The sequence below is a fragment of the Canis lupus genome, chromosome 34, assembly GCF_011100685.1.
Source record: "Canis lupus familiaris isolate Mischka breed German Shepherd chromosome 34, alternate assembly UU_Cfam_GSD_1.0, whole genome shotgun sequence".
Lineage (NCBI taxonomy): Eukaryota > Metazoa > Chordata > Mammalia > Carnivora > Canidae > Canis > Canis lupus.
This window is the reverse complement of record NC_049255.1, coordinates 13,650,274-13,676,058: the sequence shown is the minus strand read 5'-3', so window position 1 is coordinate 13,676,058 and position 25,785 is coordinate 13,650,274. Positions and strand designations below refer to the sequence as shown.

The 25,785-nt window shown below is 36.3% G+C and overlaps 1 protein-coding gene across 6 annotated transcripts in view; it reads left to right on the top strand.

Annotated features, from left to right (window-relative positions):
• Nucleotides 1-1,014: 1,014 nt before the first annotated feature.
• Nucleotides 1,015-25,785, top strand: part of PEX5L (peroxisomal biogenesis factor 5 like) — a 315,279-nt gene continuing 290,508 nt past the window's right edge. For all 6 annotated transcript variants that reach the window (XM_038583444.1, XM_038583441.1, XM_038583448.1 and 3 more), the window contains exon 1: nt 1,015-1,185. In XM_038583444.1, the coding sequence (XP_038439372.1) occupies nt 1,183-1,185 (3 nt within the window). In that variant the 5' untranslated portion in view covers nt 1,015-1,182. The remainder of the gene's footprint in view (nt 1,186-25,785) is intronic.

The following is a 25,785-nucleotide window of genomic DNA, read 5'->3' as shown; positions in this document are numbered from 1 at the left end:
TAAATTAAAAAATAGGTTGCTCCAAAAGTATCTGAATGTTATTTTATTAAATGTTACTGTTACTTTTATAAATAATGCTAGTGTAAAAGAGAAGTCAGAACTCTTATGTAGTGATTAAAATGGCTTAAATAGAAACAGTATAAATTGAAAATGTATGCTACAATGCGTGACAATCATAACGTACAATCATCATGTGATGAAATCTTGGCTCTGAGTACCTTGAATTTTAAATTTTAATATGTATATTCATAGTTATACATAAAAGTTTATTTTGAATTTAATCATTGGTAAATCATGTCTTTTGTATTTTATTCTGTGCAAAGACTCAATTCTTAACTCAAGGAATACTGGAGTGTTTTCAATTAGATTCAAAATATAAAGGCATGATGTAAAGGCCTTTGGATGGAGATTGTTTGGAAAAAATGACAATGTACCTTCTTAGGCCATTTTCTCTGTTTAACTTCTGTCCCTCCAGCATCAGTCTCCCTAGCCTTCTTGCTTTTCTACACTTTGAGATCCAACTATTGGTCAGCACAATATGGGGGAAAGATCCAACTATTGGTCAGCACAATATGGGGGAAAGATAATTTGTCTTTTTAGATCATAGCTCTTCAGCATGAGTATAAATGCACTCAAGGAACTGAGATTAAAAAACCACACTTTTAGAAGCCTTATCTCCACATGAGTCTGATAGAGATTGTGAGATCCTAGATCTTGAGCCTGAGCCTAATGCCATAATAGAATGAGACTTTTTTTGGGTCATGGGAAGGAGTTAGTGTATTTTGCATGTGGAGGAAACAAATAATTTATGACAATAGTGCAGACTGTGATAAAGATAAAGGTAAATTATTTGATATTCCTAACCATTGAGAGGCAGAAGGTTGGAGAGTACAGGGGTATCTTTAGCTACTTCCTTTGAATCTGGGCTGAACTGTGACTGCTTTGACCAATAGAATGTAGTGGAACTGATGCTATGTCACTTCCAGGAATAGCCTTTATGACACCTAAAACTTTCTTCTTCCTTTTTTGGGGATTCCTGGGCTACTCTGCAAGAGATCTGAGAACTCTGAAGGGACTGTGGTGTGAGGAAGTCCACACTAGCCATATGGACAGGCTGTGTCAAGAGTGAAAGAGAGATGCCTGGCCAACCCTCAGTAATTGAGTTCTTTGCTCCACAGAATCATGGTATATAATATTTTTAATTTGTTGATTAAAGCCATTAAATTTAGGGGTAGTTTGTTTTATAATAATAGATATTTGGTGAACCCTAGGTGAAAGCACCTTTTTTGCTTCTATGTTCTTCTGCCTTCTCCCTGCCTGGAATTTTGACACAAGACTTACAGATCTAAGAAAGCTTTGGAGATTATGAGACAAAAAACAAGCGAATACAAGCCTACCTATTAAAGATAGAAAGAGTTGGGTCCTTGTTTACACCCTTGGGCCACCCATACCAGTCAGCTCTAGACTGGCTCTCCTGGAGACAAATAAAGTCCTATCTGCGTAAGCCAATGTTATTTTGATGTTCTGTTACTTGCCACTGAATATATTCAAAGTTGATACAACTATCAACAAATATCTGTTGATTGGTTGACTGAATCCCTTGTTTCCCAGCCTTATCTTTTCTAAAAGTTTACCTACAACAAGATAGTCTCTTTGGGATTTATGGTTCATACCTAATGAGCACACTTGGTGCTTCTCTCAGAGATGCTCAACTGTGGTCAGTCTCCACCCATTATGTTTTTTTCAGCCTTTGTTAGAAAAGTGGAAGGGTTTTATTGTTGTTGCTGCTGTTGTTGCTAAGCAACCCTGAATCTTCAGTCTTAAGTGTGCGACTCTAAGTGTTGGGATCATTCTACATTAAAATGCCTTCTATTTTTGCCTTAATTTTAAGTTAAAATGAGATCCCTCTGAATGAGGCAGTCATTTAGCAAGTCAGAAATTCCTGTTGCCCCTAATCTCTGGCTTTTAAGCTCTTCTATTCAGTATGTTTTTTCTCTGCAAAGTATGAAAAAGAAATCATAGAGAACAAAATAAAGACCCATGATCATTTCTCCTAATTTTCAGACACTGATGTCTGTGATAAAGTATTTAGGGAAAAAAATGGCAATCACATCAGTCATACCAGAGAACACCTCAGGACTGACTTACTAAAATATGTCCCCTTTCCTACATTCAAATCCTAGGTGGGGGATGTTAGCCGAAAGAACTGTAAAAAATGTTGTGGTTTCTTTTGCCTAAAATTTAATCTCTTGTGGCATGAAGGAAGAAGGGGTTTTGAAGTGTGAGGGCAGGTAGAGCTGGCCAAGGATAGTATCAAACTTCTGGCTTTGTTTTTTAGTAGGTTTTTAGTAGATTGTATAATCCTGAGAAAGTCCTTTCAAATTCAGTTTCATCTTCTTCAGTGTCCATGATCAGGTGTCAGCATACTTGTTGAGTTGAATGAGGTAGTATGTATATAAATATATATATTTGTATTTGTATGTATACAAACATATATATATATATATATATATGTAATAACTAGATGAGAGAGAGAGAGAGAGAGACTCTAGAACCTGGCACATAGAGAAGAAATGATAATTGCTGACTCTGCTATAAAAGGAAGTGATGGAATTAAAACTTAGCCCTCATGGTTGCACTTTTTAAAAATGAGTTTGAGGAATTATCATAAATGAATTATTTGGTGCTTTAAAAACCAGTGTTCTGCCTTTAAAAATAGGATAAGACAATTACAAACCAAAGAGAAATAATGCTAAAACACTAAGGTGCCTATATTTGCTTCAGTTTACATCTCAAGTCTTCTAAAAGGAAGTATTGGAAGAAGTAAAACTATCTCTTTGGAAATATTGTAACAGGCAAAAGCTAAGAGTTGCCAAAAGTGGAGTTGAAAATAAATTAACTAAGTGGTAAAATGAAATAAAGCAGCAAACCAAAAATTATGTATGGTATTTCAACAAATAAAACATAAAGAATATCTAGTGAATCCTGATGGCTAAAGCGATTTAGAAACCATTGTGACTTCTTCAGTTTCTCTATTATATAGTCTCTGAATATGTGTACTATTTTATGAAAAGTAGCACATTGAGACACCTGGATGGCTCAGCAAGTGACTGTCTGCCTTCAGCTCAGGGCAAGATCTCAGGGCCCGGGGATGGAGTCTCCCATCAGGCTCCCTTTGAGGACCCTGTTTCTCCCTCTCATATTTGTGTCTCTACCTCTCTCTCTGTGTCTCTCATGAATAAATAAATAAATAAATAAAGTCTTTAAAAAAATAAAAAAGAAAAGTAGCACATCCTCTTGAACTGTACTTTTCCATGGAGTAAAGTCAACTGTAAATCATATATTTAGTAATATACTGCAGGAGACCCTCTAATAAGACTTTTTGTTCTACAACTTAATATTTATTTGGACCTGTTCATCCATATGATAAGCTAAAGATTTTCTATTTAGTTCAGAGAAAATTCTACTTAGTTCACAGAAATTACCTTAACAAAGATAGCCTACTTCTGTTAAATGATCTCGTAAGACCTAATGATTTGCTTTAGAACCCAAGTCTACATCACAGATTCACAGTTGGAACATTTGCCTCTCATAATGACAAGTTCTGGTTATGTATGCCTTTTAGGAAAAGGAGACTTGAGGGGTGGAGAGAAGAGGAAATTTAATTTCTCATGTTTTCCAAGAGTAGAAAAATGAGCAACAAATAAGACACTTTCAAGATAATTATCTTTTTTCATTAAAGTGACTTTTTGAGAGATTATCTTTACAAATAACTGTTGGCAAAAAGCACAATAATATGCACATTTAGACATGAAGTGTATAAAATTCCTTTTGAAAGAAAGTTTTTTATATGAAAAGCCAGGGGGAAATGTACTTAAAATATGAGCGTTTACTGATTGATTCCTCCTTATTTTGCTGGGTTGAAAGGCTTTATGTAGTTACATTATTCAAATAAGTGATTTTTTTGTAATGGTATATCAGTTTAAATAAACAGGCTTCAAGAGAAGTCTTTTAGTGGAACAAGAACATCTTTGTGCCAGCGCCATTTGAAATCATTACAGTACACAATTACAGGAACTCAAAAATAACAAAACACCCTATAGCAACTCAATGAAAAAAACACCATAAAAATTAAACCACTACTTTTGGATACCTCATTTACATAACAGTTAAGGGAAAGAGAGCTAGCTTTTGCTCCTTTATAGAGATCTTCAAGCCTTCGAATGTCACTTAGAGAATAAAAAAGAAAATTTAAAAACAGAAAAAAGTAAACCCTTGTATTGAACAAATGTTCAGTCTGTTGTAGGTGAAGCTGAAAAATGAAACCATCCTCGATCTACCATTTAATGGCAGGTACAGTTTGCTCTTGCTTCGCCTGGGTAAGAGCAAGGGTAGCAAACAATTATTTACAGTTTTCTGTTTCCTGATCCTATCAAATCTCTAATTAAGAACAACAACAACAAAACAAATAATAAAGACTTCCTGGAGTGAAATTTTTCAAACCTTCAAACTATAGCTTAGCCTCAGCCTTTCCCATCTGCCAGGATAAGGGTCAGCTATGGTGGGAGAGTGGAGATTTGGCCCCTGTCTCCTGAGCCACCCTTCGGCAATTGTCTTTCCGGGCCTGTGCTCCTTTCCAACTAAGCGTCAGCAACTCTTGCACCATGGATAACGGGCTGTTATCATGGGATGAACTGCTGTTATTGTCGCTCTAACTCAGTTTTAAAAAGTGTTTCAGGGCAGCGCCGGTGGCTCATCGGTTTAGCGCCGCCTTCAGCCCAGGGCCTGATCCTGGAGACCCAGGATCGAGTCCCACGTCGGGCTCCCTGCGTGGAGCCTGCTTCTCCCTCTGCCTGTGTCTGTGCCGCTCGCTTGCTCTGTCTCTCTCATAAATAAATAAATAAATAAATAAATAAATAAATAAATAAATAAATCTTTTTCTTAAAAAAAGTGTTTCAAATGAGACTATGCCTAAGACTCACTCCCAATCAACTAACTCAGGATCTCTAGGGAGGGCTGTCAGCATGGCTAGGTTCTTAAAACTGCTCAGGTGTTTCCAGTGTGTACCCCGCATTGTTGAAGGACCACCTACAAGAACTCCATAGAGGGTTCACCAGAGTGTGCATGTGACAGGTGAATTTTGAAATTACAGGCCTGGTACAAGAATCCCAGATGTGCTTGGCACTTAGGATTTGGATTTAGGATTTGGTCCTTTTTGAAATCTGTTCACCAGTGCTTTGTGCAATATGTCCCTCTGCCCCCTTTATTCCATTTAATAGTACTGTTTTTCAGGGTGTAATTTTTGTCCAGAATAATCACTCAACAATGAAGACATACACACATGATCCTCATGGACAATAATTTTTTAAAAATAATACAGCTTGCATTCATATTCGAGAAGAGAGATGGTTTTCCTGAATTTGACAAAATCTGTGGAAGTTGTTCTACAAAAGGAGAGATCAGTATACATTATTATGCAGAGTTGCACAAATACCTTAAAAAAAAAAAAAAAAAAAAAAAGGAATGAGGCACATTGTAGAGTCCTGCCAAACAACAGAATCATCCTGATGGCAACTCTGAGTCACACACAAATAGAAGCTTTAAAAGTGAAGGGTTTTGTTTCATTCGGATGAGCCATACCCCCTCCAATCTCTGTAGGTAGTAAAAGAATGTTAACTATTTTAATTTCTTCTGTCCATAACCCTTCAGGACTAGAGGTGAACTGGATACTGCAATGCAAATTACATTCTTTCTTTCTTTCTTTCTTTCTTTCTTTCTTTCTTTCTTTCTTTCTTTCTTTCTTTCTTTTTTTCTTTCTTCTTTTTCACATTATTACTTTCTAATACAGATTATGGAAATCAATCTCAAATATCCACAAAATAGTAGAATACAAAGGGTGAAAAGAGGCAGCTTCTCACTATGTTCAGATCATAATCTGTTAGAGGCACCCTTTGCATTCATCAGGCCTTTGAGGAGGAAGTCAGCTACAGTACCTTTTGTTTGTTTGTTTGTTTGTTTGTTTTTTAAAGATTTTATTTATTTATTCATGAGAGACACACAGAGAGGCAGATAGGCAGCGGGAGAAGCAGGCTCCATGTGGGGAGCCTGATATGGGACTGGACCCCAGGACCCCCAGGATCATGACTTGAGCCAAAGGCAGACACTCAACCATTGAGTCACCCAGGTTCCCCAGCTGTAGTACCTTTAACAAAAGAATCCACATGATATAATGAAGTGGGCTAATTTGCATAAGGCTTTTGAAGAGTTCATTTACAGTAACTGGCTAAAATTAACACAACTCTCGAAAGTTCACCTATTGCTTAAATGAACAAGTAAGATTGCTCATAGCAATAAATTGTACAAGATTTGTGGCTCTTCCAAACCTCACAACTAAATGTTTCTTCTCTAACAGATTTTTTTTAACTATGTAGTTAAATAGTTGAATACACAGAACTACTTCTTCCTTTGACTATGGAGAAAATAGAAACTGTGATCATGATAACAAAAAACAAGATGAATAGAAATTATATAAAACATTTACCACAATTATCTAGTCTCTATCTCTTCATTCATTGTACTTTCATGGTTCCTAGAATGTTCATATTTGTTATCTTTCCCTTCTTTATCTTACTACAAAGGACAATAAACAGCACAGTTCTGGAGTTTCAAAGAGTTCTTTTTTGTCAACAAGATTATTTGCTCTAAGGGTTTCTCATCAAAAGCCATTATGATCTATAAGTCATTTAATTTTAACTGAGACTAATTTCAGTTTTGAGGCTTATGATTTTGACTCCAAAACAGATTATTGAATAGCAGCTAAGTAAAACAATGTATATAGAGTGACTGATGGCAAACATGAAATATTCCTCAGGAGGAAATTTAAAAATGTCTCCTGGGCAAGTATCTTTTGGACAATTTTGGTATTATTTTATAACAAAATAAGCAAAACAAAGTTAAACAAAAGAAATTCTCAGAGCTTTCCTTTTTTTTTTCTTTTATTTTTTTTAATTTATTTTTTATTGGTGTTCAATTTACTAGCATACAGAATAACCCCCAGTGCCCGTCACCCATTCACTCCCACCCCCCGCCCTTCTCCCCTTCTACCACCCCTAGTTCGTTTCCCAGAGTTAGCAGTCTTTACGTTCTGTCTCCCTTTCTGATATTTCCCACACATTTCTTCTCCCTTCCCTTATATTCCCTTTCACTATTATTTATATTCCCCAAATGAATGAGAACATATAATGTTTGTCCTTCTCCGACTGACTTACTTCACTCAGCATAATACCCTCCAGTTCCATCCACGTTGAAACAAATGGTGGGTATTTGTCATTTCTAATAGCTGAGTAATATTCCATTGTATACATAGACCACATCTTCTTTATCCATTCATCTTTCGATGGACACCGAGGCTCCTTCCACAGTTTGGCTATTGTGGACATTGCTGCTATAAACATCGGGGTGCAGGTGTCCCTGCGTTTCATTGCATCTGTATCTTTGGGGTAAATCCCCAACAGTGCAATTGCTGGGTCGTAGGGCAGGTCTATTTTTAACTCTTTGAGGAACCTCCACACAGTTTTCCAGAGTGGCTGCACCAGTTCACATTCCCACCAACAGTGTAAGAGGGTTCCCTTTTCTCCGCATCCTCTCCAACATTTGTTGTTTCCTGCCTTGTTAATTTGCCCCATTCTCGCTGGTGTGAGGTGGTATCTCATTGTGGTTTTGATTTGTATTTCCCTGATGGCAAGTGATACAGAGCATTTTCTCATGTGCGTGTTGGCCATGTCTATGTCTTCCTCTGTGAGATTTCTGTTCATGTCTTTTGCCCATTTCATGATTGGATTGTTTGTTTCTTTGGTGTTGAGTTTAAGAAGTTCTTTATAGATCTTGGAAACTAACCCTTTATCTGATATGTCATTTGCAAATATCTTCTCCCATTCTGTAGGTTGTCTTTGAGTTTTGTTGACTGTATCCTTTGCTGTGCAAAAGCTTCTTATCTTGATGAAGTCCCAATAGTTCATTTTTGCTTTTGTTTCTTTTGCCTTCGTGGATGTATCTTGCAAGAAGTTACTATGGCCGAGTTCAAAAAGGGTGTTGCCTGTGTTCTTCTCTAGGATTTTGATGGAATCTTGTCTCACATTTAGATCTTTCATCCATTTTGAGTTTATCTTTGTGTATGGTGAAAGAGAGTGGTCTAGTTTCATTCTTCTGCATGTGGTTGTCCAATTTTCCCAGCACCATTTATTGAAGAGACTGTCTTTCTTCCAATGGATAGTCTTTCCTCCTTTATCGAATATTAGTTGACCATAAAGTTCAGGGTCCACTTCTGGGTTCTCTATTCTGTTCCATTGATCTATGTGTCTGTTTTTGTGCCAGTACCACACTGTCTTGATGACCACAGCTTTGTAGTACAACCTGAAATCTGGCATTGTGATGCCCCCAGATATGGTTTTCTTTTTTAAAATTCCCCTGGCTATTCGGGGTCTTTTCTGATTCCACACAAATCTTAAAATAATTTGTTCTAACTCTCTGAAGAAAGTCCATGGTATTTTGATAGGGATTGCATTAAACGTGTATATTGCCCTGGGTAGCATTGACATTTTCACAATATTAATTCTGCCAATCCATGAGCATGGAATATTTTTCCATCTCTTTGTGTCTTCCTCAATTTCTTTCAGAAGTGTTCTATAGTTTTGAGGGTATAGATCCTTTACATCTTTGGTTAGGTTTATTCCTAGGTATCTTATGCTTTTGGGTGCAATTGTAAATGGGATTGACTCCTTAATTTCTCTTTCTTCAGTCTCAGTGTTAGTATATAGAAATGCCACTGATTTCTGGGCATTGATTTTGTATCCTGCCACGCTACCAAATTGCTGTATGAGTTCTAGCAATCTTGGGGTGGAGACTTTTGGGTTTTCTATGTAGAGTATCATGTCATCGGCGAAGAGGGAGAGTTTGACTTCTTCTTTGCCAATTTGAATGCCTTTAATGTCTTTTTGTTGTCTGATTGCTGAGGCTAGGACTTCCAGTACTATGTTGAACAGCAGTGGTGAGAGTGGACATCCCTGTCTTGTTCCTGATCTTAGGGGAAAGGCTCCCAGTGCTTCCCCATTGAGAATGATATTTGCTGTGGGCTTTTCATAGATGGCTTTTAAGATGTCGAGGAATGTTCCCTCTATCCCTACACTCTGAAGAGTTTTGATCAGGAATAGATGCTGTATTTTGTCAAATGCTTTCTCTGCATCTAATGAGAGGATCATATGGTTCTTGGTTTTTCTCTTGCTGATATGATGAATCACATTGATTGTTTTACGGGTGTTGAACCAGCCTTGTGTCCCGGGGAAAAATCCTACTTGGTCATGGTGAATAATTATCTTAATGTACTGTTGGATCCTATTGGCTAGTATCTTGTTGAGAATTTTTGCATCCATGTTCATCAGGGATATCGGTCTGTAATTCTCCTTTTTGGTGGGGTCTTTGTCTGGTTTTGGAATTAAGGTGATGCTGGCCTCATAGAACGAATTTGGAAGTACTCCATCTCTTTCTATCTTTCCAAACAGCTTTAGGAGAATAGGTATGGTTTCTTCTTTAAACGTTTGATAAAATTCCCCTGGGTCTCAGAGCTTTCCATGTGGTTATGTGCACTATGAATCTTTGAGAGAAAAGGATAGTACACAGCCCTCCTCAACCTTACCTGATTAAAAATACCTATTTTTTTTTCTTAGAGAATCTTCCTTGATTAGTTTACTGAATAGCAAACATAAAGAAATCATGGATTATATTGCTGTTCAAATGTGGTCCAATGACCAGCAGAATGGGCATGACCTTCCATATTAGAAAGGCTGAACTCAGGTACCACCCAGACCTACTGAACTAGCTAGCATCTGCAAGATTCCCAGGATGATGATACTTTGCATACCCAAGTTTGAGAACCCTTGAGTTAGAGGATCATTCTGGGTCCAGGCTGAAAAATACTGATGTTTAGTTAAGCATACTGCATAGTCATCTTTCTGCAATGTAAATAAAGGGGATCGGAATATGCCACCCTAAAATATACCACTTTAACATAAGATTATTTTTAGCTGAAAGCTAAAGAGTAGGGCATAGGGGATCCCAGTGTGGCTCAGTGGTTTAGTGCCTGCCTTTGGCCCAGAGTCCTGGGATCAAGTCCCATATCAGGCTCCCTGAATAGAGCCTGCTTCTCCCTCTGCCTGTCTCTCTCTCTCTCTCTCTCTCTCTCTCTCTGTGTCTCTCATGAATAAATAAAATCCTAAAAAAAAAGAGTAAGGCATAAATTTTCCTTTGAAGAAAGTGTCCATCTCCCATACTAGATAGAGAAGAGACACTCTTTTATCATCTAAAATGAGGAGTTGACACCAAGATGAGTTTGCATAAACAGACCTTACTAAAATAGCCCTTATTTTTCATTAGTTCCCCCATATATTTCTTAGTCATTTCCCCATAATTTATTGTCCCTTGATGCCCCAAACCCTATTGTTTTTGTTAAAAGGGAATATAACTATTTTTTACTATTTTTACCAACTATTATTTTTACTATTTTTAACTATTTGAGTTTTACTTCTCTGTGAACTCCTGTGCACATGAATATTAGCAAAAATTGTATGCTTTCTCTCCTATTAATCTGCCTATTGTTAGTTTAATTTGCATGCCCCCAGTTACTGTTGAACGTAAGAGAGTAGAAGAATTTTTCCTACCCAACATAAATAGGAATTGTTTTGCACAAACATATCCCAAGCACCCAAAACATCTGTATGTATCTGTGGAACATCACAGGTATTCAAGAAATGTCTGTAGATGTAATGGCTTATTATTCTATCCACTTGATTAATTATGCATTATATGCTCCTCATAGTATTAATATTAATTAATATTAATAAAATTAATATTAATGGAACATTATCTAGATTTGATGCCTCAAGGAGTTGGACATAGATTTAAGAAGATATGGTAGTCTTTCCAGGAGGCATCACTACAGAATAACTTTCAGCCTCCCAGAAAGACAAATTTATTGCATAATTAAATATTTTTTTAAAACCAGCTATGGGAAAATAATAAACATATACCTTATAGGTCATGAAAGTGAGATTTCCTGCAGTGTTTTGTCATTCTAATACCTAGAATGACTATATTTCAGCATCTTTTCTCCAAGTTCTTCAAGATCAATTTTTTTTTTTTTTTTTTTTTTTTTTTTTTTACTCTATGAGGTTGTCTTTCTGAAATAATTTCTTTGGTGTATGACCTTCACTCTGGACCTTTTTTTTCCTCCCTTCTTTGATCCTCAGGATCGCATTCCTATAGATTGAAAGCCTTAAACTGCCACATAATTTCTAACACTAATGTGATTTGCAGTTAAGCTCCCGATCTCTATAAATTGAGACAATGTATTTAACTCCTATTAAAAGTAATTATGGAACAGATTTGAAGTGGAATTATAAAATATAGACACGTTTTCTGATTTGATAATGTGGAGCTTTCATATCTAAAAATACTATAAAAACATAATTCAGGATGAATGTGTAGTTAATGAAATCAAGGGCATCTTCATCTAATGACAAACGTATTACTGCTTATATAGAGTTTGAGACATAATGAAAAATCTCATTTCCTCTACTAAAACCACAAAGTAGGTCCCCTTATAATATTAATACAGTCTTAAACTTCCATAACAAATCCAATCCTTCACCTCTGGCCTTGCATTTTCTTCTTTTTCTGCCTCTTCTGGCTAATCCCTCCATACCACTGGACTGCTTGACATTCCTCAGCATTTCAATCCTGTGGACCTATGCTCAAGCTATTTCCTGGAATATTCTCCCCAGTCTTCTCTCTGCTCATTTCTCTGCCTATATTCCTATAAGTGAATTCACACAAAGTACAGACCCTTCAGAGCATAGCCCAACTAGTAGCTCTGCAAAGACTTCCCTAACTTCTTAGGCTGAACTCCACTGTACTGGATATTGTTTTCCTCACAGATAATATTATTCTATTTGAGAATATCTTGGCTCCATATCTCTCTACATATGCCCAATTAGGACTTGCTAGGATTATAATCTGCTCAGGGATGGATGTCATACTTTTTATCTGCAAATTCCTGGTACCTAGCATCACAGACTCATTCGTTCATCCAACAAGCATTCTAAAGAACTTTAAAAGAATGACAGACCAGTGAATAAATGAATAATTTGACCCAAAAAGTATGTAAACAATGCAACTCTTTCAAGCAAGTCATATCCAGATCCAATTTAGTATATGGTTCCTTTCTTCATTCAGTCTTCAAACACTTTACATAATACTGTTATTTTATAAGAATAACCACAATTTATCAAGCATCCACCATTAAGCAAGTACTATGTGAGATTCTTTGATACAGAGAGACAAGTATCTTTTTTGGAAGTACTTATGACCTTCTCAAATTAAAAAAAATAATTTCCTTGGCAGTTTGTCTTTCAAGAAATTGGTCCATTTTATCTAAATTGTTGAATTTATAGGCTTAAGTATTCCTACTTGAGCAGATGTTTGTGCATGTTCATGTTCTTAGCAGATTCATTCACAATTGTCAAAAGTGAAATAAGTTAGACACAAAAGGTCAAATACTATATGATTCCATTTTTATGAGGTAGCTAGTGTAGTCTAATAAAGACAGAAAATAGAATGATGGGGCTTGGAGGGTAGGGGAAATGGGGAATTATTATTTATTGGATATAGCGCTTCAGTTTGGAAAGAAGAAAGTGTTCTGGAATTTGATGCTGATGATTGCACAACATAAATATATTTAATGCCACTGAAATATATATGTAAAGAAGATAAAAATGGTAAATTTTATGTATATTTTATCGTAATAAAAATTCCTCATGGATTAAAGTAAAAATATAACAAACTAAAACAAAAATACTGGAAAAAATATGGAATATTTTTAAGTTTGAACCACAAAAGACACAATAAATAAAGTTAAAAGATTGTAGAAAGGAATAAGATACATTCTATATAAAGAATTCCTTCCAAACAATAAGAGAAAGTAAATAAACCAAATAGAAAATGGACAAATGATCTGAACAGACAATTCAGAGCATACATCTCAAAACAGAAGAACAGATATAAAACTAATTCCACATTGGTTAAGTATTAAACGCAACAAACTATAAAATTTAGCAGAAAATAAAGCACATTTTGGAAAAGCTTGCTACACAAGACTCCAAATACAGAAACTATGAAGGAAAACAAATAGGTTTAAATATCCCAAAATTTTAAACCCATTTAGAAAAGTAATGTAAAAATATGACAGATCAGTATAGAAATCATATAAAGAACACCTACCAATTAATTATAAAAGAAAACAAATAGAAGAAAGGCAAGAATTTGAAAACTTCACAGAGCAATAAAAATAACAAACATGAAAAGATAACTTTATAAATAATAAGGGAAATGCATTTTAAAATAATGGATAATGGATAATTTTTATCCATTATATTTGTAAAAATTTAAAAGAAATAATATTCAGAGTTGGCAAGTTCCTCAACAAGGTGCTAGAAATATAAATTGGTACAAAATTTTTGAAGGGCAATCATAAGTTTATCAACATTTAAAATTGGCATATCCTATGATCTAACAATTATTCATAAGAATTCATTGATATATATAAAAGATGCTTACTACATTACTATAATACATATTATACAATATGATTGTATAATAAACTATTGAAAATCAAACAACCATCAATACAGAAGTTCTTAAATAATCAGTTGTTAATACTATGGAATACCATGCAACAGTTAAAAATAATGAATTAAATATATATGTACTATCACAGAAATCTCATAGATCGGTTGGTTAGTAAGTAAAAAAATTGCAGAAAAACAACTATAGTATGATCCTACTCCTGTAACAAAAAATTACAATAAAATTACAGAAAAGCTATATTTGATTTGTTTCTGAGCAGTAATAAAAAGAGGCTTTTTTTCCAGATGTGATTTTTTTCCAAGAATGTATTCAAATATTGTACACATATTTTATTTTTAGAATATATGGAATGCAAACGCTTGTATATTTTTAGAAGTAAAATTTTAAAAAGGAAAACAGAAGACTCAGAGGCTTTGAAATTCAGAGGTTCTAAAAGCTCATGCATTTCAGAATCAAGAAAGGCCTGAGTAAAGACTCCAGTAAAACCCTGTAGTGGAGGGTCTGGCCATAGTCTTTTCTCACCTCAAAATAGGAGATGCTTCCAGGGGTTTTGTGGACTTCTACTTCCTGTTCTTTTCTCTTTCTTTCCCTGGTTGTCCCCAGTGCACTGGTCAAGAATGAGATAGTCCTGGGAAGAGATTAATCCATAGCAATGAAAATCTCCCACAATTCCTCCTGATCCAAATTTTTGCCCAGTCTTCACTGAGCTCTAGTTATTTTGTGTTGGAGCCCAGTGGTTCTTAACATGGCAACCCCACTATTAGTAGCCATACCATACCATGAAGGAGAGCCCAGCAGCCTGAGACAGACATCCCTGTTTCTCACCATATAGAAAAAGCAAGTGGTCGTTAGTGCCTTCAAGGAGCCACTGAGTTGTATGTATACTTTTTTAAGGCTAATCATCTGTTTAGTAAGTTTTCCTGCCAATGCCTCTTTATCAGGAACAATAAAGGTGAGGTATCATTTAGTTAAGAAGGGTAGTTCTGTTTATCAGGAACAAGGAACTGTGGCTCAGAAACTGTGCAAAAGCATGTATATGCATTGCTTAAGCTAGCTCCCTAAGTTAGATATGAGATAGACACATATCTTCATTTTACAGGTGAGTAAACAGTAACTTAAAGATATTGAGTAATTGTCCATGTTCACTTGGTTAGTGAGTTGTAGAGTTAAGAATTAACCCCAGATTCAAACCCAATCAGTTCACTCCCTGACCCTGTAGACTTAACTACCCCCTAAGGCTTAATATGGGCTTGATAAGAAAACACCATTACTCCCCAAAATGCAACATATGGCTTACAACCTTTTAATGCAAGCTGTTTGCTTACTTCTGAGGATATTTTCATGACTAGAGTTACATGAAATAGCAGAATCGTGCCCAACAGTATGAGTGGACTTGACTGATTTCATTCTTTTTTATGTATATATTGGTTTTATTTATTTGAGAGAGAAAGAGAGTGCACATGAGTTGGGGGGGAAGGCCAGAGGAAGAGAGGGGGGGAATCCTTAAGCAGACTCCTCACAGAGCCCAACTCAGAGTTCCATTCCAGGACCCTGCGATCATGACCTGAATCAAAATCAAGAGTCAGTCACTTGACCGACTTGAGCCACCCAGGCACCCATTGACTGATTGCATTCTTAAAAAATCTGACAGCAAGACCACGTCATCTTTACCATTTTACAGGTAACACCAGCCAGCAACAGGTTTAATTAAAATCAACTCAGTGAATATCTATTCAGGATTCGTTATGCTGGAAAACTTCCCTCTCATATCCTTCAAGAGAATAAATTCTTCCCTAAGGAGACCTAGGAAAGCCTGTGTCAAGAAATGGGCTTCAAGGTTTATTCAGATTTTATTTATTCATGAGAGACACAGAGAGGGAGAGAGAGGCAGAGACACAGGCAGAGAGAGAAGCGGGCTCCATGCAGGGAGCCCGACATGGGACTTGATCCCAGATCTGCAGGATCAGGCCCTGGGCAGAAGGCCGCATTAAACCACTGAGCCACCCGGGCTGCCCAGCCTCCTTTGCAGCTGTTCCAGGCTGGAGATCTGAGAGAAGCAAAGAAGTGCTTTCACTGAGGCCCAGTGCAAGAGAATTTACATCTGGTGCCCAGATATTTTCTCCCTATACCCCCAACCACAAAAAAAAACAAGAATTTAATGAGAAGAAGAAGCTGTAATAAGTGAGAGAAGCCTCCAAATTTTAGTGACTTAATACTTTTACTTCAGAACCCATAAACAACTCCTACCATCTGGCCTCACTTTATTTTTTTATCACACCGGAGGGAATCTCAGCCTACTACAGGATTTTAAAAAAAAATTAAAAAACAGAATCAAATTCCTCCTTTCTCCCTAACCCTCACTTCCAGCACTAAGCACAGAGTTTTGCAAAGCAAATTTTTGCTATTATTCTTACAGAGAAAGAATTCTGGCATGGATGAAAAAGAACTCAAGAGTAAGACAAGCACAAAAGGTGTTTTGTTTCTTTCAAATCAGTGTAATTTATACAGCTGTGTATAAGAGCAAAGCTGTTTGAGAGAAGCAGATGTGAGTAGGGACTTTTGGGTTTTGGCACCATGTCTCTCAAAGCTGTTCTCTCTCTATACTTTAGAGTCTCTATTCAAACAACTAGGAAAAAATAAACAGAATAAAGAGAACCCTGAATAAAAAGAACTGGATTAATTAAACAATAAGGACAGTTACTCTGTATTCTTTTCAGAAGCTACTCACTCAACTTCTGGGACCCTGGGTGGCTCAGCGGTTAAGCGTCTGCCTTCCGCTTAGGGTTTGATCCAGGGGCCCTGGGATCGAGTCCTGCATCTGGCTTCCTGCAAGGAGCCTGCTTCTCCCTCTGCCTATGTCTTTGCCCCTCTCCCTCTGTGTCTCTCATGAATAAATAAATAAAATCTTTTTTAAAAAAAAAAGAAGCTACTTAACTTTAACAATATCTTTTAACATAAATGAGTAGTATACAAGTTATATGTTTAAAGAAAGCAAGTTGCCTCAAGTTTTATAAAGTTCATCTCTTTGTTCATGACTCTGACACAGATTGGAATTTTCAGACAGGGTCAACTCTTACCCAGAGATGAATTTGACACGTACTTTCATACTCTAGAGAAGAAGAAAAGCAGATGAAAGAGTTGAATGAATGAATAAATTAAAAATGTCTTTCCATCTTTATTGCTTATGTTCAAATTAAATGACATTTGACAATACAGTTTTAATTTGTGAGCCAAAGCTCATTTTGCTTTCTTCTATATTATCAATGTATCTTTTTATTTACCCCAAACCAATTCAACCATGTATCAAGAAAGTAGCCCTATTGATTCGCCAGCTCTCTATGCCTTAATATCTGTAAAGAGGGCCTACCTGGTATGGGAGCTTAAAAAATAGCTAACACCCATTGAGTACTGTGTATGGGCCAGGCAGACAGACAGTAAAAAGCATTCTGTATATATTACTTCATTTAATCCCCACAATAGCCCAACTAAAGTTTTTATTATAATTGTTGTTATTATTTATTATTTACAAATGAGGAATCTGAGCTTCAAAAATGTTGAGTTTCCACAGCCACTCAGTGGCAGTGTCAGAGTTTGAGAGCCCAAGTCTGCTTTTGGAAACTGCTCTTAATTATCATATATTGTAATATATATATATTCAATATATATATATTCAATATGTTATATATATTGAAAGAGCATTGGCTTTGGAGATATCCAGACCTAGGGCCAAATCCCAGCTTAATCATTTACTAGTTGTGTGACATTAGGAAAATGGCTTCCCCACTCTGAGGCTCAAATTACTCAGCTGTAAATATAACAACAAAACATTTCAAAGGATTATTGAGAGGTTTAGAAACAATTTAACATACTCTCTGATTCATAAAGGATTCTAAATATACTGAGCTATTGTTTTAGTTGTTATTAATAATATTAAAGAGCCCAATAATAGTAAAGACCCCGTTCCATTCCAGTAGCTTGCTGACAATTTGGAACATATGATCCCAGGCTTCTCTCTCACTTCTATTCTTTAAAAGTCTGTGAATTTTTAAAGAACATTCTGATAATAAATAGGTCAAATTACCTTTCTACCTTTTCAAAAGAAAAAAATTCCATTGAGGACATTCCCTCTTTCATTCCTAAGGGCTATTATAAAAGCTGCCATATCAGCAGAGATTGTGTTATTCTAGAATGTTTTCTCCTAGAACTTTGTGGAATGCACTATTCTCTTAGAATTTCATTTCCCTTCCCTTTTGAGAGCACAAAGGCAATAGCATAGTGTCAGCCACTGCAGAGCTGCAGAATGTTTTTTTTTTAATTTCTATTTCATACGTGAAAATTAAATTTAATTATTCCTCAACATGTCAAAGGCACTCATCAAGTTAGGCTGGTTTATGCTGAGCAGAAACTGTGAATAAGATTTAATTTGGAAACACTTGTTTCCGAAAATCTTCATGAACTCTGAGAAAGAATTACTATTTGTGGCAATACATTGGGGAACCTACTGTGCTGACTAAGAAATGCCATTTGAGGTGGAGAAGCTGTGAAATGCACTGCCCCTATTAATTCTACCACATAGTACATCTTTCACTGAAAAGCTATGCACTATAAAGCTTTGTCCCTAGGAACCAGCCCCCAGAAGTCATGATTGCATTAAAGGAGGCAGTAGGGACTTATGAAACATATCAACCTTATCAAATTTGATAGAATCCTTTCAAAAGAAAGAAAGATTGCTGACAGGCAAAAATGTGGTCATTGTGCATGTTTGAGCTGTTTTGAAAATGTTGCATACAATACTGGAAGAAATAGTCCCGCTGGAGAGGACTATTCACAGAGGAGGTACTCTTGGAACATAAAGCCAAGTGGCCAGTCAAGGAGCTCAGAAGGCAATGTGGTATCCTGGCGGTTATTACAGACTGTCCTATCCAACCTATTGTGGGTGGACTGAATGAAACAAACCTGTCCTGAAAATCTCCCTATAGGCAGAGCAGGACTGAAGACAGCTGGAGTGACTTCTTATAAGATCAGGCCAAATGAGGCTTATTTTATTGCTCCCTTATGTGTTCATGCAAGGAAATAATCTGTCATCCAGTCTTAAATCTTTTTTAAGGAAGATGCTATTGTAGAACTGATAATATAAAAAAGAATTTCCTGTGTAAATTTAAAAAAATAATAGTAAGTTTTTTGAGCCTAAGTAATTTAAATGGACCAAAAAAATTGAAACTGAGAAAAGAAAGAAAAGGCATATGGGAACAGGAAATATGCCAGTAGTTGAACTTACACAGACTTTGCTGTTGGGTGGCTTTGAATCTAATTCTTAGGTCTACTATTTACTATCTATCTTTGAGTAAGTTGATTATCCACTATAAGCTATAGTTTCCTCATCTGTAAAATGAGGAAATGGTATTGTTGGATGGTCATGAGAATTAAATAAGATAAAATATGTTAATTTCTCATAGATAAGAGGTCAATAAATGGCAGCTCTCATGTTTCTTGGTTTGGTTATTGCTCTGTTCAGAATGAATGGAAGCGGTGAGGAAGCAGTATATAGAAATGATTTTAATGAAGACAAATGTGATTCTGATGGGACAGGCAGGGCATGTCAGGGAGAAGAGAATTTGACATCAGTTTCAAACACAAAAAATTCCAGGTGCACATAGGACCAAAGAGCTGGAACACATATGTCTTTAGTCTTTGAGATGAAAGTTATCATCAGGGTTAGCTAAAGCAGATCCTTAATCAGTCAAATACTTTTAACAAGCAGAAGAACTACAATGCATTTATGCCATTCCCTAATACATATTTGAAAAACATGGAGGAATTGTACAGTAATCAGGGTTCTTCAGAAAAAAAGTCATGGAACCTGAGAAGTCCCATGATCAGACATCTGCAGTATAGACCCAAGAGGGCTCATGGTATAGTTTGAGTCTGAGTCTAAGATTCTGAAAACCAGGTGAATCAATGGTTCAAGTTCTAGTCCAAGTCTGAGATCTGAGAACTGGAGTGCCAATGGTGTAAATTCCAGTCTAAGTATGAAGACCTGTGAACCAGGAGCATCAGTGATCTGAAGGCAGGAGGAGACTGATGTCCTTCCCAACTCAGTCAAGTAGAGAGAAAATTTTCCCTTTCCTCCACAGTTTGTTTAGTCCTCAGTGGATTAAATGATGGCTGTCCACACTGGGGAGGGCAATCTACTTTACTCAGTATACCGATTCAAATGCTATTCTCTTCCAGAAACACCCTCACAGATATATGCAGAAATAATGTTTAACCAAATATCTGGGCACCTGTGACTCAGTCAAGATGACACAAAAAATTAACATTTTCAGATTGTGTATAGAATCCAGGGGAGTTGTGGGCACCTGGGTGGCTCATTCTGTTAAGTATCTGACTCTTGATATCGGCCCAGGTCATGATCTCAGGGCCATGAGATCAAGCTTTGCAATGGGCTCCACGCTCAGCATGAAATCTGCTTCAGATTCTTTCCCTCTCCTTCTGCCCCTCCTCCCCACGCTCACTTGCTCTCACACACACTCTCTCTCTTTCAAATAAAAATAAAAATAAATAATAAATAAATAAATAAATAAATAAATAAATAAATAAATAAATAAATTTTAGAGAAGAATCCAGGGGAATTATGACTGGTGACAAGGTTAGAGCAGTCCACATTTCATGAAAAGATCCCAGGAAAAGGGAATTTGACTTTTATAATATGGTTGTAGTAATAGGTACTAACAATAACATTTTTTTTATAGTTATGGAGAATCCTTCGTATAAGTTCACTTCTTCCCACAGGCAAAATTTCGTTAACATCCAATATCTTAGATATCTTACTTGCCCTGTGAGGCAAGTAAGACCAATCATATTATCCTTAACTTACACATGAAGAAAAAGCTAGGAGAGGTAAGACGGTATGCACAAGCTCATCCAGCTTTAGGAAACACAAAACACAAAACAGAATAAAAGTCCATCTGACTCAGCCCAGCATACTCAACACCACACCACACTGCCTATTATTATTCCTAGATTTTTAAAATTAATAAATTCTAAAACAAAAAGTTCTTTTCCTATGACCTCCATCTATCATAAAACAAATTCTCAAATAACAATTTAAAAATATCCTGTTTATTCCAAAGGTTGCCTTTGGGCCATCAGTTACTTTGGTGCAATCCCACCAACAGCCCTCGATGCCTGTCTAATGAGAATAGAATTTCCCATAAACAATGTGCAAAAGTCTTGATACCTAAAGTAATTACATGCCATGTCAATCACTATCTTTTACTTCTTGCCACTGCTTCTCCCACTTCAATGCACAACTTTGCAGGGACAGAAAATAGTCAGCCATATTATTAGACTTTGAAAATAAAATTATAAAGTGCCAAAAGGAAGTGACAGGTTATGAATAGGTATCATTTATTCATATCTCAGTACAATATCTACAGACTCTAGGAATTCTGATAGCAATTTCTTAAGACCATTTATTGACAACAGCATTTAGATTTGTGGGGTTTGTGTTCCTGACTGCTGAAATGTAGCAGGGAGATTAAGAACAAATGGACACACACACACGTACACACACACAATTATAATTAGTTTTGGCATCTACCATATCCTCCCTATAAAGAAACAATAGCAGTTGATTACAAATACAGATATAGGTAGTAGCGAGGTTATTTTTGTTCAGAAAAGTTCATGCTGGTGAAATGACATTTAGTTAAAAATCTGGCTACTTTGTACTTTATATTTAGAAGATAAATGTTTCATATACATTTAATATTTACTATTTTAATTCATTTTCTATCTTCTACAGCTTTTAAGTTGGACCATTTTATCAACTTCAGTGAAAATAAAAAGCAAAAACAGTATTTACTTTTTTCTTTGTCTCTCCTTCTTGCTGTATCATCTTAGACAATAATGGTGCCAAAATTTTTCAGTATTATTACTTATTGACTTCTCTGCCTATCTATGTGCCTTCTTAAATGTTTATATAATTTCATACATATGTTACAGAGTCTAAATTCACATGGCAGACCTGATAGGGACTTTAGAGACTATCTGATTGAGCTTTGGCCCATGCCCCCTCATTTTATAAAGTAAACTAAGGCTCAAAGAGTCAAGTGACTTTCCCAAGATTACGTAGCTAGCCAGTCAGAATTGGCACAAGAATTTAGCTTTTAATCCAAGGATTTTTCCACTTTATTCATATAAATAAATGTAGATGTTAGTACTTTTCATTAATTAACATTTATCAATAAATACAAAAGGCCATGATTCTTTCCTCAATGTAAATTGGAAATGTTCCTCTTAGGTGTAATAACTTTTCCTGCATATTACCCAGCAATTGACCACTGATGTGATGTGCAAAGGCTGAATTTTACCCATATTTACAACACTTAGGCAATCTGGCTCTTCATTTTGAGGTGGTTTGGTGGGAACTGTATTACTAGGCTATTTGTCCTCTGGCTAGACCATAATTTGACCTTTTGCTTTGAAAATTATATAGGAAGAGTGATCATGCTCTTTACCCTCTCCCACATATCATGCAAGCAATCTGTAGATATAATCACAGACTTCCAAAGCCCTCTTTGATAGCCTAAACAATCTTGACCCCTGGAAGTGATACAACTTGTGTGGTAAAAAGGATGAACACAGGTCTCCATAAGAAAAACTAGGACAGTGACAGAAAAAGTTGCTGGCGAGTAGGGAGGGGAGGTGGGCCTCTCATGCTTTTAATGGGGCAGAAATGATGTGTCCATGTGTTATTCAATAATAATTCTTTTTACTTTGTGAGATATAGGATGAGTTTCTGATTTATTTTCACATATACATGTATATGTGTGTACGAATACATGTATATGTGTGTACATATACATGTATATGTGTGTACGAGTATAACAACAGTAAGCAAGCAGGATTCCTAAACAAAGAGGTTTTGTAGAGGTCTGTGGGTACTACTCCAAACCCTCCCTCATTGCAGATAGGCAGTCTTCCTTTTTGGAAGGGTATATGGCCTGGCAGTACTTTGTTTCAGAGCAATCAATCATGGCCTCAATCTGTCTATTCATCTTCTTGTGACAAGAAAAAAACCATGTAGGAGCTCTTAAGCCCCATGGAGAAGTTCTTTTTCATCAGTCTTCTATAGTAAAAAAGTAATAACACATGTCCATTTAGTGCTTGTACAAATTCAAGCTTACATTTTTCTTCTGATCAAACATAGTTCTGGTGTTGTTTACCATTCTTTTTCTCAAGGTTTTTCCCCTGTTCATGTTTTACTCAATTATTGCCTAATGGGCTCTAGGCACTTTTCTAGGCATATTAAGATGAAGAAATATTTTACCTGTCTTCAAGTAGCTCATTGTCTTTTAAGAGTGAGAGGTTGGTAAACAAATATTTGTCTTTATATTCCTAGTGTAAATAGTCCAAACCCCAAAAGGCCTACAGCTTCAGCCCCTTTCATGTTATTCTGTGTTATGTTTCCTGTCCGGTCCACTGAGGTGTTTATCTTGCTTGAAAGCAATTATGTCTTCTAACTGTTCTCTGAAGGAATAATCTATTATGATGTGTGTTTGGAGCAGTGCAAGGTTTCTCAGCTTAAATTTAAAACTCAAAGTGATTGGAATAAGAAGTCCTCAAATTTGCTATGGTCATAAGTACTTTATAAAATGTGGGATTAGCTGTTAATTGAAAATTAAAAACAAAACAAGCCTCTTGGTTCTAAAAATATTTTATGAAGAAAATTATTTTAAACTCTTTATTAAAATAATTTCATAAAATAATAGTGTAATGAGTCCCTGGTGCCCATCACTCACTATAATTACAACCAGTTTGCTATCCTTGTTTCATCTTTTTTTTTTTCCTTTTTTCTTCTTGTTTTTGTTTCTTTAGTGGAAAATACTAGAGCATTTTAAGGCAATCCACAGCATTATATCATTTCTCCCATAAAAACTTGATACCTTAATAGAAAGATTTTTCTTTCTTTTTTTTTTTTTAAGATTTATTTATTTGAGCGAGAAAGAGAGAGAGAGAGAGAACATGGAAGGGGAGGGTAGAGAGAAAGAGTCTTAGACTCTGCACTAAGCGCCCCAGACCTGGGGTTAAATCTCATCACTCTGAGGTCACTACTTGAGCCAAAACCAAGTCAGACACCTAATGAATTGAACCACCCAGGTGCCCCTAGAAAGATTTTTCTTAAAATACACACATACGAAATAACATCAACACACCCAATACATTTAACAATCATTTCCTGATATCCTCCAATACCTTGTCTAATTTTCCCCAACTGTGTCAAATATTGTCTTTTTACACTTGATAGGACCACACCTTGCAACTGGTAGATTGTTCTAAGTCTCTTTTAATGTGTATCCATATACTCTGCTCCCCCTCCTCTTAATATCATTTAATTTGGAAAAAAACTGTGGAATTTATTATTTTTAATGTATATTATTTTACTTTTGAGAGAGAGAGCTTCTATGGGAATGAGAGTGGGGGAAGGGGCAGAGAGAGAGAGAATCTTAATCAGGCTCCACACTGGGTGGAGTCCAACATGGGGCTTGATCTCAGGACTCTGAGACCATGATCTGAGCTGAAATCAAGAGTCAGGTGCCCAACAGACTGAGCCACCCAGACACCCCAAAACTGTAGAATTTCTTACATTCTGAATTTGGCTTATTGTATCTTTGCAGTGTAAATTAGCATATGCTATTCCGTCTCCCTTTTTTTTTCCCCCCCTTAAGACTAGTACTTATATCTGCAGGCTTAATTAGATCAAGTCCTTTTCCCAGGGATAGCATATAGGGGATGCTGTGTAGTTTCAATTGCTTTACAACATGTGGCACATAATATCTATTTGGTTTACATTTGGTAACATTAAGATTAATTACAGGGCTCAGGTGGTGTCTATTCAGATCCATTCATTATAATTTTCCATTAATCATTCACCTAATGGTCTCAACACTGTTGATTGTAACCTAGATTTGTTATTTCATTAGATATTACAAAATGGTTATTTTCTAATTCTGACATTTGTCTTGCATTTATTAGCTGTGATTCTTTTGTTAAAGAATAATTTTCCTTCACCAGCCATTTGGTGCCCTGAAATACAGGAAAGATAGAATAAATGCTTGATCCTCTACCTTTAGTTATCTATTTTCAGAATAATGAGTTTGTGCCCTATCTTGCTTTTCTCTTGGGTCTCTATCCAGTTTAAAGTATCACAATATTATTTTTCATTTTCATTTAGCAATTCTTTATCTTACATGATTCCTTTTCTGTGACCTCTTAGTCTGATTTCAAAAAGGTAAATTCTGTTAAATCTTAAATCTTCTTGAGCCCATAAGTCATGAATTTCCTAAAAATTCTTATGCTTTGTATAAGTCAGTAAGGAAAAGAAGCCAAGGGACACTTGTGCGGCTCAGTGGTTGAGTGTCTGCCTTCGGCACAGGGAGTGATCCCACGATACTAGAGTCAAGTCCTGCATCAGGCTCCCCACAAGGAGCTGCTTCTCCCTCTGCCTATGTCTCTGCCTCTCTCTCTGTGTCTCTCATGAATAAATAAATTTTTTAAATAATTTTTTTAATCTTTTAAAAAAAGGAAAAGAAGTCATGCTAGTGTTTTCAATCAGTGGAAATGTAATCTAGGACATTGGTTATAAAAGTGATGGGAGGTCTAAAGAAATACAAAGGGGAAGATATTCATAACAGCAAGAGCTCCTACCCATGTAGGCTAAAGGACAAAAGGAAAGTGATGGTATGCAGTGTCCAAAATAATGTTATCCGTAAGGCCACTGGAGCACCTGCATCTGACATCGGATCCACTGCTCTTACCACCACTGCGGGAAGCCTAGAACCCACTTTGCCACTTACACTGCAGTAACTCAGAAGACTGTTGTCACTGTTGCTGTTGGAACCAGAGTACTTTAGCAATATGCTGATGGGGATGATACAGCAATCCCTTCTGCCACTGCTGCTGGACTGAATTGTCTCAGAGGAACCACAAGTCTGCATTTACTCTGTGCAGCTGTCATTGCCAGAGGAGCTACCAAAATACTTAAATAGGAAGAGAAATGGCTTCTCTTCCTCCTGCCTCTTAGTC